A 14,258-nucleotide genomic window follows, 5' to 3' on the forward strand; every position below is an offset into this window, starting at 1 on the left:
CGGAAGGAAGGAAATGCAGGGCATGGGAACGAGAAGCAGCAGCATGCATAAGGTTCACAGCTTGAAGAGGGAAGAGACTGTTCTGAGAGGGATCTATAAAATAAGAGACAGGAGGTGCAAAAGGAAAAAAGCTTAGTCAAATGAAGAGCAGCACTGAGAACTCCTGCAGAAGCTATAAGGAGCATAACTCCCTTCTCCTGCTAGCTGTATTACTGTACACACAGGAGACAGTTTTCAGCCAGATACCAGCATCCTGGATGACGTACACATCAGAACAAAAACACAGTGTGTAGGCTTCCTGGGGATGCTTGTGATGCCAAGGCAGAGAACCAGACAGATCAGGATGTTCCCAGAAACTAGATAGCATGGTAAGCAGCAGTACTGGTTGGGGTTTCTTGCAAGAATCATAGCAGAGAAATGTTTTAAAAAAGCAAGCAGAACAATTTTGCCTTTCCAGGGAAAACCTGCCAAGCATGTGGCAGTCCTGGATAGAGTTTTAAGGGTTGTCACAAAATTAAGAGAAAGAAACCACAGTCTCAGGTTCAAGAAATAAGAGTCAACCTCGCTACATTTCCAAAAGATCACAGCTAGGGCAGTGGCACATCCGCAGGGTTTTGACAGTGTGGGAGAGCAGGTTGGCCAAGGACTGAGAGCCAGCAGTGGGCTGGAAATGAATAATGCAATTAAGGCAATGGGCAAAACAGGTGTTTGTGACAGCCATGCAAGGCATTTATCAAAGGCAAAAGTGAGGCTGTTTCTGCAACTGATGCCAGGAATTCAGAGCACCTGGACCGAGAATTTTAGCTGTGGGTTTGGACAGGACAAGCAATGTTTTGGGACAGTCAAGCATTAACTGTAAGTACCAAATAAGAGGCTTATACTTGCTTAAGGCAAGTATTTCAGCAATTCCGGCATGCTCAGTTCTGGTAGTCTAAACAGTACAAAAATACCTGCTGACAAAGGCAGTACTCCAGGTTTCCGTAACTGAGGCCAAAGGGACAAGACCAAGAACGGCATGAAAGAGTAGGGTGTGTGGCAAATCAGAAGTACCTACTGCTAGCCAAAGGTCATCCAGACATTTGAGGGACTCTGCTGGCTGGCCTCAGGCGGCAGCCATCTAACTTTTTAGTAGTTTCCATGCCAAGTAACAAGTCATGGGTGAACATTAGTCATGATTCAGGGAACCAGAAAGCTATTATTTGAGTTACAAACTGTGTTTGGAAGACTAGGGCTAGGGACTTTGCACACAACTCATTTATGTGAGCAAATGTATCCATAAGGACAGAAATACAAAAGGCCACTGCACACACAAGCAAAATCCTTATCACACTGACATCTGGCAAGTTTCTCCTGCACATTTCAGCTATGAACTCTCCAATTTCAGACTGCAGAAACTTCAAATCTCTATGCAGGTTGGTTGTACTTCCCCTGCTGTATATTGCTCACCATTTCACCAACTCCTGAATTTAAAGACCCAATTTCACTCTAGATCCTGCCATACCTAGGATCACTGAAAGCCATCGTTAAAGACCATCTAATATAAATGCTGATCAATGGAAGCAAAGGCTTAAAAACTGCACCAGTCTAGTCTGCATTAATTGTGTCTGGCAAACTCAGAACTTTAATATGTACGCTCTGTAAAGGCGATAACCAGCCTTAGATCCATTACCTTTGACCAGTAATCACAGTCATCAGCCACAACTGAAAAAAACCAACCATGATTGCTCATAATGACTCTTCAGTCAACCTCCCCTTTTACTTAAAAAAGGTATTTCCTTTATTAGTCAAGGGAGAATTACCTGAGACATCCCTACAGTTGGCCATAAGACCTTTTGAAGTACTATTACGTATCTGCAGCTAGGCAATCCAATTGCCCCATAAGCATCCTCATAGATTTTTGCACAAGATTGCCTCCTGTCTCATCAGTGGAGCAGTTTTGGAGTACCACAAGATGACATAGTCAGAACAAGAAAAGCAGCTGGAAGGGTACTTGTACACAAAGGTATAGGATGCCTAAGGAAAGGATACGGTAAAGCACCAAGTCTAGAACATGGTTTCCTTACAAGATATCAAGACGTGGACTTAGGGAGAATATGTAATCAAAAATGTTTTTCAGAAAGCAGACTGTATGTGGGTGTCAGACACTCAGGGTAACACTCTTCTGTCATTAGTTCTGTACAGTTTTAAAGAAATCATTCCTGTGTCTCAATTTCCTTATCAGAATGGGTCAGAAGCCTTTTTTTGTTCTTTATTTCCTTATAGTCTATTGTAAGGCATATTATTTTGAGAAAATTTTGGTTCCAAATCAATATTTCTTTCAAAATTGAACACGAGTAGGTAAGCCTCTCTTCAGTGAAATTTTACCTCTATCTTTTAACTATAACCTCTCCCAGTATTATTTGCAACCTAGTAATTGCATAGCCTTCTGTTAACAGTAACCAGATGCAGCTTTTCAACATTGCTTCTCTCTCCTTATTTCTTCTTTTTTTTTTTTTTTTTGTTTCAAACTGAGCAGGCAAAAATTTTCAAGTCACATTTGACCTTAAAATGTTTTTACATATTAAACTGCTATAAACATACAAAAACCTGCTTGTGGATGATAGACAAATTTAATATCGTTCCCGCAGCACTCAGTGGTCTTGTTCAAAGATACCTAGATTCCTCCTTTAAATACTTCAAGCTTTTTGAATTGAGTTCGTAACTTTGAATCTAGCTACAATAAAATAAGGTTAACGTAAAAAAAAATTCTTTTCAAAGTTAGAAAATAAAGAGATCTCATAGTTTTGAGCTTTCTTTGCAAGCAGAAAGGCTTGAAACCTACATTGTAGCAGATGACACTATGCACGCTTCTGAATTTCCAGTAGCAAGTGCCCTATGAAAAGCACACAGTGTCAACACAATGGAGTCATTAGAGTTGGCAACAGGAAGAGTTACTTTTTCCCCCAGAGAAGCATTCTTTACCCTACAGCAATATTTAACTGTTTGGGCATGACCCCAGAGGGATGATGTGACATTAATGAAATTGGCAACATGACATCCTTTGAAGCATGAGTGTCTGATAGAGGCCAATACAGGGACAAAGGCAGCAGAGGCTCAGGTTCAGGATCCCTGTCTCACTTTGGTTTTATTACAGTGAATTATTTAAAAGTTAATACTCAAGTGGCTAACATATAGAAGGTCGTATCCTAAAGGGGAAGCAGGCATGATTAGGTAGCCCTCCACCCTCATATCAGCACCTCGCCTGCATTTTTGTTTTGCACCAACATAGATGTAAGCATGAGGGCTGCAGGGGAGTGGCGCAGGCTGAGAAGCCTAACAGGGGTGAGAGCAAGGCTCCCTTCTCTAAGCTTAGTATTTGGTAAATTTTGACCCAATCCCTACTTCAAGGGAGTCCTTCCAACTTCCATTTGCTTGAGAAAGATTTCTGAATGCTTAATTCCTGTTTGACTTCCTGGGCTAGAAATTTTCTTACAGTTTTAATGCACTGAAATGCAAGTGTTTTATGGTGATGAAATTTCAAATTTTTTCTTAAAACAAATCTGAAGTGATTAATCTTCATATACAATTCAAGTTTGGTTTTGAAGAACTGTTAGTTCCATAAAACAACTTGATCCAATTACAGCTATTAGGAATTTCAATTTAGCATGTATTCAACATTTTATCTGCCTTACCATAAGGCATTATTTCAATTTCCTACTTAGCTGCCATTTTAAAAATTGCTGCAATTCCACCTGCCTCCTATTTGAAAAAAGATGACAACAAATTCAAAGGCCAACTTCAGGGCTTTTAAGGCAGCTTCCAAGCTTCCTCCTCCTTCTCCCCCCTCTTAAACTGAGGATTTTCTGTATGAGTAACTGTATTTGACCTATTTATTTGCTGGCACACTACTTTTTTTTTTTTCCCCCTTTCACAAAAGAAGGGGAAGAGAAGGAAGGAAATGTTAAAGTAGCCTCTGCCTAATAATTTTAAACCAAGCTCTACACAGGAGAGTAGGCTCTCACATGATGACAGTTACTCTTATTTACCAAGAATGACTTCAGCTACATTCCCCTATCCCCAGAGGGTGACAGCTGAGCAACTACTTAACAGACTGGCAAAAATGCTTGCCTGTGTGTTTCTTGAGTCATCTACACATAATATTTGTGTTGCAAGGGAAAGCCTTCTCGCTAGCAAACCAACTTTAAAAACCCTCCTGATTTTGACTGATGCTAGCCTTGGCTTCACAGGCACCTATGTTAAAAACAACCAACCAACCCCTTTACTCCTTTTGGAGACTTCGCCTGTATCTGTCCCTGCAAAGGGAATGGGTAGGGAGGGGAGCAGCTGGGGCAGTTTGGGGCTGGCATAGAGCTTTCAGGCTGAAGGAGAGAGCGCCACTGTGATCCTAGGATGCTCTACAGTAGCTTCTCTACCAATAAGTTGCTGGAGGGGGAAACAGCACTGCCTTCCAAGGAGATGTTTCCCATCAGGGAGGAAACCTGCTATAGAGAGCAGATGCTTACCATCACTGCCACCCTCATCATCTCCCCTCACAAAAATTGCTGCACACATGCATGAGAGGGGGGCATTTAGAGCCCTTTTCCATACCCCAAGCATAGGCATCTGCTTTTGCATCCCCTCTACACAGCCTTGAGAAGCATCAGAGACACACACAAAGAAAATGAGCTGTAGGTATACATAGGAGGTGTTTCTGCATTTGCTCAGATAGCAGATGTACAGAAGACAACAGTATTTACTCTGAGGATTACCCATCTTTTTTTTAAAAAAAATTCTGTGAGACGGTATTTTTATTTACACTTTTTATACAAAACAATTCAGGATCATCTCTTAAAATATACTGCATACTTTAATGACATTTTTCCTAGGATTAGTATTTTATTAAATAAATAAAAGCAGAAACAGGCTATAATCTAGCCTGCATCTTTAATTTCTCTTCCTTGTATTTTTCCTTTGCTTTTTTTTTTTTATCAAATCCTGCACCGGAACACAACAGAGTCCCATTAACAGCAACAAATTGTCACCTACAGACTTCAAAGTGTTGCATAATTTTTATTTAATACTTAAATGTCAAAGTATGTGTTGTGCTGTATTTTATTGACAGCTGCCACAGCAGAAGACATTCAAGGACTTGCATGTTAGTCAAATGGACAATTGCTCTAGGCAGAACTCAAACTTCTTTTCCTCTAAAAGAAGATCGTTTCTAAGGCCTTATCAGACATGTTGCTGTTCAAGTTGGGGTGAAAACTCTGGTCAAGAATATAAGACTTAACAGAGTCTGAAGCATCTTCTAAGACCACTCTGGACAAGAAAAAGTTTGTAATTCAATTTATTGTATGTTTCCCCCAAATTTCCATGTTCAAAAGGCAACTCAGATTCTCAGCATCATCCGTTATCTGTGCTGACTTCCAACAGGACCTGATCTAGTTTAAGTTGTTTTGGTTTGATTTTCTTCTAACAGTGCTAGCTACATCCAGGTTTGCAGACAAACCAAGCTACTTCATTCAGAACTATGAAGTGTGTCACACTCTTGAAACCCAAGTAATATGATGGCTAAAACATTTAATTATGTCATTCATTACCTCAGCCCACTCTTCTCAACAGTGTGTCCAGTCACCAGTCAACACTGATGAAAGTGTCAAATGCATGACAGCCATCTTGAACTGTATAGCTGAGGCCTGGCTGGCAGCTTATTTCATTTGTGTAACACGTCTACGTAGAAAATACCAACATTATTTTTCTACTAAGTGTTTCATGTCTTCCACAGCTGTAAAATGGACTTAGGCAAATCACTCAAAGAAACAATAGCAAGATATAATTTGTAACTGACTTGTAATGAGTTGACAATTTGGTTATTACTGGAAGCTATTTAACCTCTGAGCAGACCAAGTTTTTAATATAAATGACTAACAGTTAAAAAAACTGTTTACTAAAAATGTTCCATAAGAGCTGCCTAGAAATAGGTAAACAGGACCTCATTCCCGCCCCCTAAACAAACAGAATCACATTAATAAAAATAAAGACACCAGTACTCCTAAAAGCAAATAGTCATACTGGAAAATGCAACTGCTACACCTTAACAACTTCAGCGTTTATGGATCAAGCAACCTGTTTTGAGCCTGCACAATACAAGTAGTACAGCAAAGAATCAACTTCAATGACTAATAGTAATTATTCTACTTTTTAAAAGTCTTCTACAGCACTTGATCCCTGGAGCACTTAAATGCAGAAACCAATATCCTGACATTGAATTTGTGGATTCCTGTATTCTCTATTCACAGAGTGTTCTCTGAAAATGCAGAGACTGTACTGAAAAATTATCAATTTCTGACGCCAGTGTTTCTATTTTACAGAAATTCAGGGCATGTCTTTCAGGCTTCTACATAGGATTGTGCTTCACCCAGTCTGACTTAAATTATTAGTGTAAAACAACCCTAAGAATTACAGGTTTAGTACAGGTTTAGCTACAAACAAAACAAAAAATCAGGTAGTCCAAAGCCGTCATGGTATAGAGCTGCTTTCTAACTTGTGTTGGAATTAGACTCCTCTGGGCATTGGGAGGGTTACTATGAAGCAGGAGGTACCTTGGCACTCTTTTGTGTTGAGTAATTCTGAAAGATCTGTTCCTTAATAGCTCAGCAATTCAAAGGGCACATGATGGGCTTATCTAGCTGCACAACTGACTGACCAGAGCACATCAAGCTTTAGAGGATACACAGGTATTGAATAAAAGCTTTTTAATGCCATTCAAGGGAAGATTGTTGTGAACTGAATATACCTGGAAGGCCTGCTCCAGGGGTATACAAGGCTTTTTTTTATATAAAAAGATGTCCAGGGAACAAAGGGTGTTGCATTAATTAACTTCAACTCTCACCATTTCAAGGGAGGTACACATTAATTTATGAAGGCTTTTATTTAGAAAAAACAGAACATGAGGCTGCCCAAAAGCACAAATGGGGGTGAGAAATCAAATGCCACCGAGATTTAAATGCCAACTAGCTGACCCCCTTTCTCCTGACCACCCTCTAAAAAACCCCTACAAAAACCCCACCCCACCAGCCACTTTCCCCATAACAGATGACATAACTTTTCTCAGTAACAAAAGAAATAAAGGGAATGGCAGAGACAATTTAATCAGAGGAGGAGGGAGTGATAATTTTAAAAGTCAGTCATGGCTTTTTTGACAAGTCATTAGCTTAAGACCACGAACCATTATTTCCAGACACTATGACTACCACTGACAGTCACAAAGTTATGGCAAACATTGCTCAAAAAACCCTCACTGCAAAACAATCCATTTTGTTATTGAAATGTTTGTACGCGAGAGCATATCAAACCCATAATCCTTACTACCACAAATGAACTAAACATTTTAATGTCAGTAACATTCTGCCCCAACCCTATCTCCTGGTCTGTGTTAGAGTCCTCAGGTATCCAGGTATTCTTACCTTTACGCCATGGCCAACATCATCCAGCACCGTGTAGTCTATAGGTTTTCGAATATACCTTACAGGACGTTCCATGTTCGCTGGTGCTATAATTTTGTGAGTTCTCGATGTGTTCTTATTGGTCGTCAAAATGCCTATCTCTCTGCGAGCGACCTTTTCTTTATGGATGTCCACAGTCTAGATTAAAAACAAGAAAGTATGGGTTTCTTTAGGCATTTGCTGTTTTCTTTACAGAGCTATCTACATGTTTAGGCTTCACTATTAGACAAAGAGTCTGAACCAAGATAATGCTGCTGGAAGGATGCCAGTTTATTGATGAAATGAGTTTAATCTACATGAACATTGTTTGAAAATTACACTTTAATGAAATAACCAATATTAATAGTAAAATTACAACTATACATTACGGCTTTGACACTCTAAAGACACTATGCAGATACAGTCCTTGCAGATTAACCCTCAACATTCTTATAACTGACACTAGTAATAAATTACTCCAACTTCACAGCTGGGAAACCAGGACAGACAAGCTAAGCAATTTGCCTGCAGCCCCAGAGGGGGACTTAGCTTGGGAAGTCTGTGCAGTAATTTCTTTCAGCAAAGCCATCAGTGCATATCAAGAAGAGTCTGCATAGAGAAGGAATGATTTCAGCACTGAGGCTAGTTTCAGTCATACTGTTTATAGAAGCTTTACTAAAAGAAAAAAACAGAGCCTTAAAGATGCAAGTAAAAGAATATAAAATATGCTGAGCTCCATCATTTTATTAGGAAATACCTAAAGAGAGACAAAGAAAGGTCAGTCCAGTAGTCTGTGAAAGATCAAACTAAGCTTCACATAACAGACACATGCTTCTACACACAATATAACCACCACTTAAACCCTAGCTGAAGGAGAACAAGTACAAATCAAGCACCAGATACCACAGAAGTCCCACCTCTAGGAAGCCTATTTCAGATTCAGGGATTGAATTTACTGGTTTAAGTACCTACTAGAACCTCAGGATCTCATTGTAGGAGATGGTATCTAACAAAAAACACCATTCTGAGTGACTTTGAACAAAACCTATCAAGCCACCACTTTTTCCACTAAGAAAAGTAATTCTCAGTCTGCAAGGATCAATTCCTCCTGGAAAGACTCATAGAAACAGAGTCAAGGTTCAGAAAGAAAGAAAAATCCTTGTCCATCAGTACTTGTTTGGGTATGTCTCTAGAAATGGCCTAATCTAAAAATGGATATTGTGATGTGCAAGGCTTTGTTTAGTGAAGCAGAGTCCAAGATGACACACAAAATTAGTTTATATTTCACTCTACTTCTATATGAGACAAGATGAAAAGAGCAAGGTAAGCATCCAGGAAATGACCATTTCTAGGAAGGCCAGCATTCAGTGTTCAGAGTTCACTATGAAATGCCTTCAATTGAACTGATTTTTCATTAACTGGAACACAAGCTCAAACCATCTTAAATTCTCCTAAGCACAGAAAGAAATAAAATCCTCCTTAACAGCTTTGATACATGGCACTGCAGATTACAAGTGGGAACACAAGTGGGGAAGCACCTAAAAGCAGTGATACCAAGCAAACTTGTTTTCACAGCTTAAAGCTAAAAAACGGGCAACTTGTAATATCACAAAAGGTTCTTTTACTTTGGAAGCACAAGAAATCTCAATAGAAATAAGAGTTGTGATTTTCCAGAGCAATGCAAGACATTAAATGTGTATGTCTGCATTAGTTTATTTGGAATAAATTAATTAAATATCCCAATAAAGCTTTGGAGCAAGCTTTATTGTTCCAAATGCTCATGGTCTGAAAAATCCCAAACTCTGGAATAAAAAGCACCTTTTCAAATGAGACAATCCTGTACATCAAGCATTTACCACTACATCAGTATCAGGTATCAGCCATTGCACCCGTATTTGCTCTGCCAGGCAATTTCAGACAACAAAGCAAAGACTTAAGAACAAGACTACCCATATTTCTTCAACTGCAGCTATTATTTGTTATTCTCCTTTTAGAGACTAAAAGATACATGTTGGTTTTGCCTTTTAGTTTGCTTTCAGTGAGATCAAGAAACATTATCTGAGTGCTGTGCTACATGTTCTTAGATCATGTCTCTTCTAATTCCTTTGTACAACCTGAACCCTTTTGTTCAATGATAATACCAGGTCTCAAACTATCTTACAGAACTCTTTAATAATATGCAGCTCTTTGTATTTTGTAATACATGAGCATTGCATAGGTGATAAAAAACTTCAGAGTCACCTAAACAACATAGCAATATAGGAGGCTGAGGAGAATGTCAATTTAAGGGACATACTACAATGTTTTAAAAAAGGCTATTTTAAAACACTACTACACCCCTTGAAATAAATCCATGTTTCTAATTCATTCTTATGAACAGAATCTGTTGTTACTAATAAATCCATTTTTTGTTCAGTGGATGGACAAAAAAGTATCTTTACACTAAGAGTTCTCTTAACATTGATGTCAAAAGCAAAAAGAAACAAAACAAAACAAAGCCCTTCACAGTACAAAAAGATGTATCTTCTCCTAGCAGGTAGTCCATGAAGACTGACTTTTCCTCCCAGCAATGAACAATGAAAATTCCATAAATTACTAGAGCAGAGGATAAGAAATTCCAGGAACAGATGCTGTACCATACATGCTTTGGAAAATGACTTAAGTTATCTTCCAACCAATTCTTGTTAATGGAAAAACCCTCAGAAAAGAGCATATATTAATTATATCAGACAGCTTATCCAAAATTAAATACAGAGCAGTGATTTGTGAAGTCTTTCCACAGATTTCAGTAATGTAAACCAAGGAAAGAGAAGATTATCTGTATCCCAGTGGAGGGCCAGCAACCTAGGGCACATATGTAAATCTTCAACAGCATGCAGGTATGCCTGTGCAAGAGACTAATTCACTGTTCAAAGCAAATGAGAGTGCAACTTTTACCATATCTGGTACACTGGAAAAGCAAGGTGGTATTTTGCCCCTATGGAAAGCAGAAGCTCCCAGCATATGCTTTGCCAGGAGCAATATGCTGCCTATCAGCTACTAGACAGCATCTTGCTTCTTCACGAAGAAATTATTTTTTTCTAGATCTATAAACACTGCATGTTATTGTTATGTGATTATTATGCAAAACAAAGCACATAGTTGTTCATTTTTTTTATTTTTATTTATATGTTTGCTTGATGTTAATGTGGAAGTTTGTCTAGTCATAGGCAATGTTTTTCACCTCCAAAAGAGGAAAAACCCCAAATACAAGAAATTTTTAGCAAGATAGCATAGCTATCCAGCCAGACAACACTTCATTCCCAAGAGAGACAAGCCACATATACCAGGTAACAGCCAAACCTCTCAAAGCTCTGGCCACACTTGGCACCTGTAGCTATGAGTAAGCGTCCGCTCTGATATGGTAACGAGACAGCTGAACAGTTAAGTTAGTTTGTGATTTCATGCACAAAACTTACTTTTAAACATCAAAGATGGAGAGGAGCAAACTGTCTTGGGTTAATAAGAGCTAGCAAACAGTCAGACCAACTTTAAGTATGCTTGGCCTATGCTGAAACATAAATATGTAGCATAATTTAAAATTTGGTGAATAGGGATGGGATTCTCACTCCTAGACAACATAATCCAGCAAGAAGTCATCCAGCATTGCACTGATTTAGGGAAGAGAGAGAAGATAGCCCTTCCAAAACTACAAAATGTTTCCTTTGGGAAGCAAATTTAAAGTAAACCATCAAACCCCTTTGCCATTATAACTGGGTGCTAGGGACCATGCCAGCTAATCCCAGAAGCAAAGTTCAGCTTGGATGTTGAAGTAACTGTTAATGATTACCACCTGCCTCCACTATCTGTCTGCTTCAAACCATGTGAAAAAAAAAGTTGATCAACAGGATGTAGAGTTAAAGTTTAACTGTTTGCTTCCTTAGATGTAGCCTCAAGGCCAAGTGCAACACAGCAATGATACAGCAATTAGTTGTTCTTTTCTCTTTTTCTGTGCTGTAGATAGCGCTCTACCCATATGCTGCAGTGTGCAATCCCAGGACAAACACTTTACAAGAAATAAAGACTGCAGTACATTTGGCCAAGCTAATTTGAGGATATCTAAATATGTTAATAAAGCCCACATATATAGGGATATTAAAAAAAGGGAAAAAAGGAAAAACAACTTCAAGCCTTGACAATCTTTTTAATCCTGACCCACTGCAACTCAAATTTATGAACCAGATACACAGCCACTGCTTCTCTCACTAAATGCACACACAACTGGTAAAAGGAGAGGTGGAAGGAGGCCACAAATCTCTATCAAATCAACTCAGCTAACCAGGCATCACCAACTTCAGGCTGTCCTGATGGACAAAACAACTCACTACACTAATAGCACAGATTTATGCCAAGCAAATACCCTTTAGATTTGTATTAAATTAACTGATACTCCAGAAGTGCTGTGCAGGAAAACTCCACTTCAGGTTTCCTACTCTGCTTCTCCCCAGTTCCTCCAGAATGAAGCTATAACAGCACACACACACACACCTGGCAGAGGGGACAGGAGAAGCACGGTGTGGTGCTGCACAGCTATCTTACCAGCAAGCTGGAAAAAACTGCCAGGCTTTTAGGAAGAGTAGAGTAATGGTTAAGGGAGAGAACAGCTACCTAGTCCTGAACAGTGAAAATGGTGGCTATCAGGTAAAAACAGTAGACAAACAGAAACTCCCAAAAGAGAGTCTAAGATACAGTGTGGGAAGATACAAATTAAAAAAAATAAAAAAAAAAACCCAAACCACCAAACTCCCCCCCCCCCCCCCAATCAAAACACCACACATACTTTCACCCATTAATTTGAAGATGAGTGAGAAGTCATTTCAAGGGCATTTCCTTGATTTAAAAAACTAACACTCAAAACACATTAGACAAAAAAAAAACCCTGAAGTTACACCACCACTTTTACTGACAGTTTCTCAGGCCATTTCATGCAATGGTTTTAAGAACTTTTGTTTTCACATCATGGACGTCCTTCAAACAAATGTCCTGTGCTGCACAGAGGTGCAAGTCAGGAACTTTTCAATTTGTCCCTAGGCTCACTCAGACAAGAAGGAAAATAGCCTCAAACTCCACAGGCTTCCTCAAGCTGCTACTTTAGACAAAGCAAGGAGAAAAGGAAGGCCAAACAGCTTATTATTAGCAACAGTCTTCTGTAATTTTGATGTTGTTTTGCTTTTTCAGTTTGTGGTTCAATATAGGGTTAAGTCTGTTACTAACACTTTACTTCAAATAAGTAAAGCCCTGGTTATAGGGTAATCAGTGTTACACATATCTAAATATTAGCAGAATAGATTGGAATTACTTTATACAAGCAAAACCACAGACATAAGACATTAGCCATGCACGCAGTGTGACCTGTTATCACTTCCCACCCCCATCTTCCTAACATACTTGGTGTAATCACACTTACTGAGTCTGGTAACCTGTTCTGCACAATGCTGGTGCTGTACTTCCCAGAAGCAATCTGTTCCACACCTCAAGTACTGAGTGCAGTTTTGGGCGCCTCAATGCAAGGACATGAAACTATTAGAGAGTGTGTCCAGAGGAGGGCGACCAAGGTGGTGAAAGGTCTTGAGGGCAGGACTTACAAGGAGAGGAGCAGCCGAGGTCACTTGGTTTGTTCAGCATGGAGAAGGCTGAGGGGTGACCTCATCACAGTCTACAACTTCCTCAGGCGGGACAGCGGTGGGGGAGGCACTGGTCTCCTCTCTCTGGAGACCAGTGATAGGACCCAAGGAAATGGAATGAAGCTGCATCAGGGGAAGTTCAGACTGGACATTAGGAAAAGGTTCTTCACTGAGAGGGTGGTTGGTCACTGGAACAGGCTCCCCAGGGAAGTGGTCATGACACCAAGCCTGTCAGAGTTCAAGGAATGTCTGGATGACACTCTTAGTCATATGGTTTAGTTTTAGGTAGTCCTGTGAGAAGCAGGGAATTGGACTCGATGATCCTTATGGGTCCCTTCCAACCTGAGATAATTCTATGCTAAAGCCAGCATTATTGAAAGGCAAGTTAATGGAGAGAACAGCATTTCATTCATTTTTATCTGAGAGCAGTGAAATTCCCTTAAACAAAGGGCATTGCTAGCACTATAAGAGAAAAGAATGGCATAAGAAAAAAAAGGGTAAGATTTCTAGTCAAAGACAAGCCAATTGGAACACTAGATTTGACATATCAAGTCAAGTCAGCAATCTGTCAAATATGGTATCTCCTTTCAGCAGAAACTGTGCCTGATGTTACACAAAATACTGGGCAAAGACACAGGTTTCAGACTGAACCTAGTAAATAAAACTGCAATACATGGGACAGCGAGTGGTGCAGAGAAAGGAGTTTAGTTTCCTTCCTCGACCTCCAAGACAACTGTCTGGATTCCAAGCTTATTTATTTATGTTTGAATATGAAAGGTAAGATCTGTTCTACTTGTAAAAGTGAGCCACGGCTTCAGATTTAGTTGCTCATAGCAGTAAAAATACATATAGTTGAATGTTACAAGCATTTAACAAACACCAACAAACATTTTCTAGTAAATACACATTTTCTATTAAGTACTACAAGCTCAAACACCCAAATCATAAATTGTAGTGTTAACCAAAGGAAACGTAACACTAAGGTGCCTTCAGCATCCCTTAATAAAGAAAAAAACCCAAAACCTCACTCTTTGCGATTTGTTCCTAGACCCAGCTTTAATATTAGCCCTTACTGTCATTCTCCAAAACTGCAGATTCCTTTGTCTTGCTATATAGTTTACACAATAAGCTT

General features: G+C 39.4%; 1 protein-coding gene across 11 annotated transcripts in view; it reads right to left on the minus strand.

Moving 5' to 3' along the window:
• ABI1 (abl interactor 1) overlaps positions 1-14,258 on the minus strand; it is an 85,096-nt gene that overhangs the window by 22,628 nt on the left and 48,210 nt on the right. For all 11 annotated transcript variants that reach the window (XM_049798352.1, XM_049798356.1, XM_049798354.1 and 8 more), the window contains exon 3: positions 7,446-7,622. In XM_049798352.1, coding sequence (XP_049654309.1) covers positions 7,446-7,622 — 177 coding nt within the window. The remainder of the gene's footprint in view (positions 1-7,445; positions 7,623-14,258) is intronic.

The sequence above is a fragment of the Accipiter gentilis genome, chromosome 4 (assembly GCF_929443795.1).
Source record: "Accipiter gentilis chromosome 4, bAccGen1.1, whole genome shotgun sequence".
Classification (NCBI taxonomy): Eukaryota; Metazoa; Chordata; class Aves; order Accipitriformes; family Accipitridae; genus Astur; species Astur gentilis.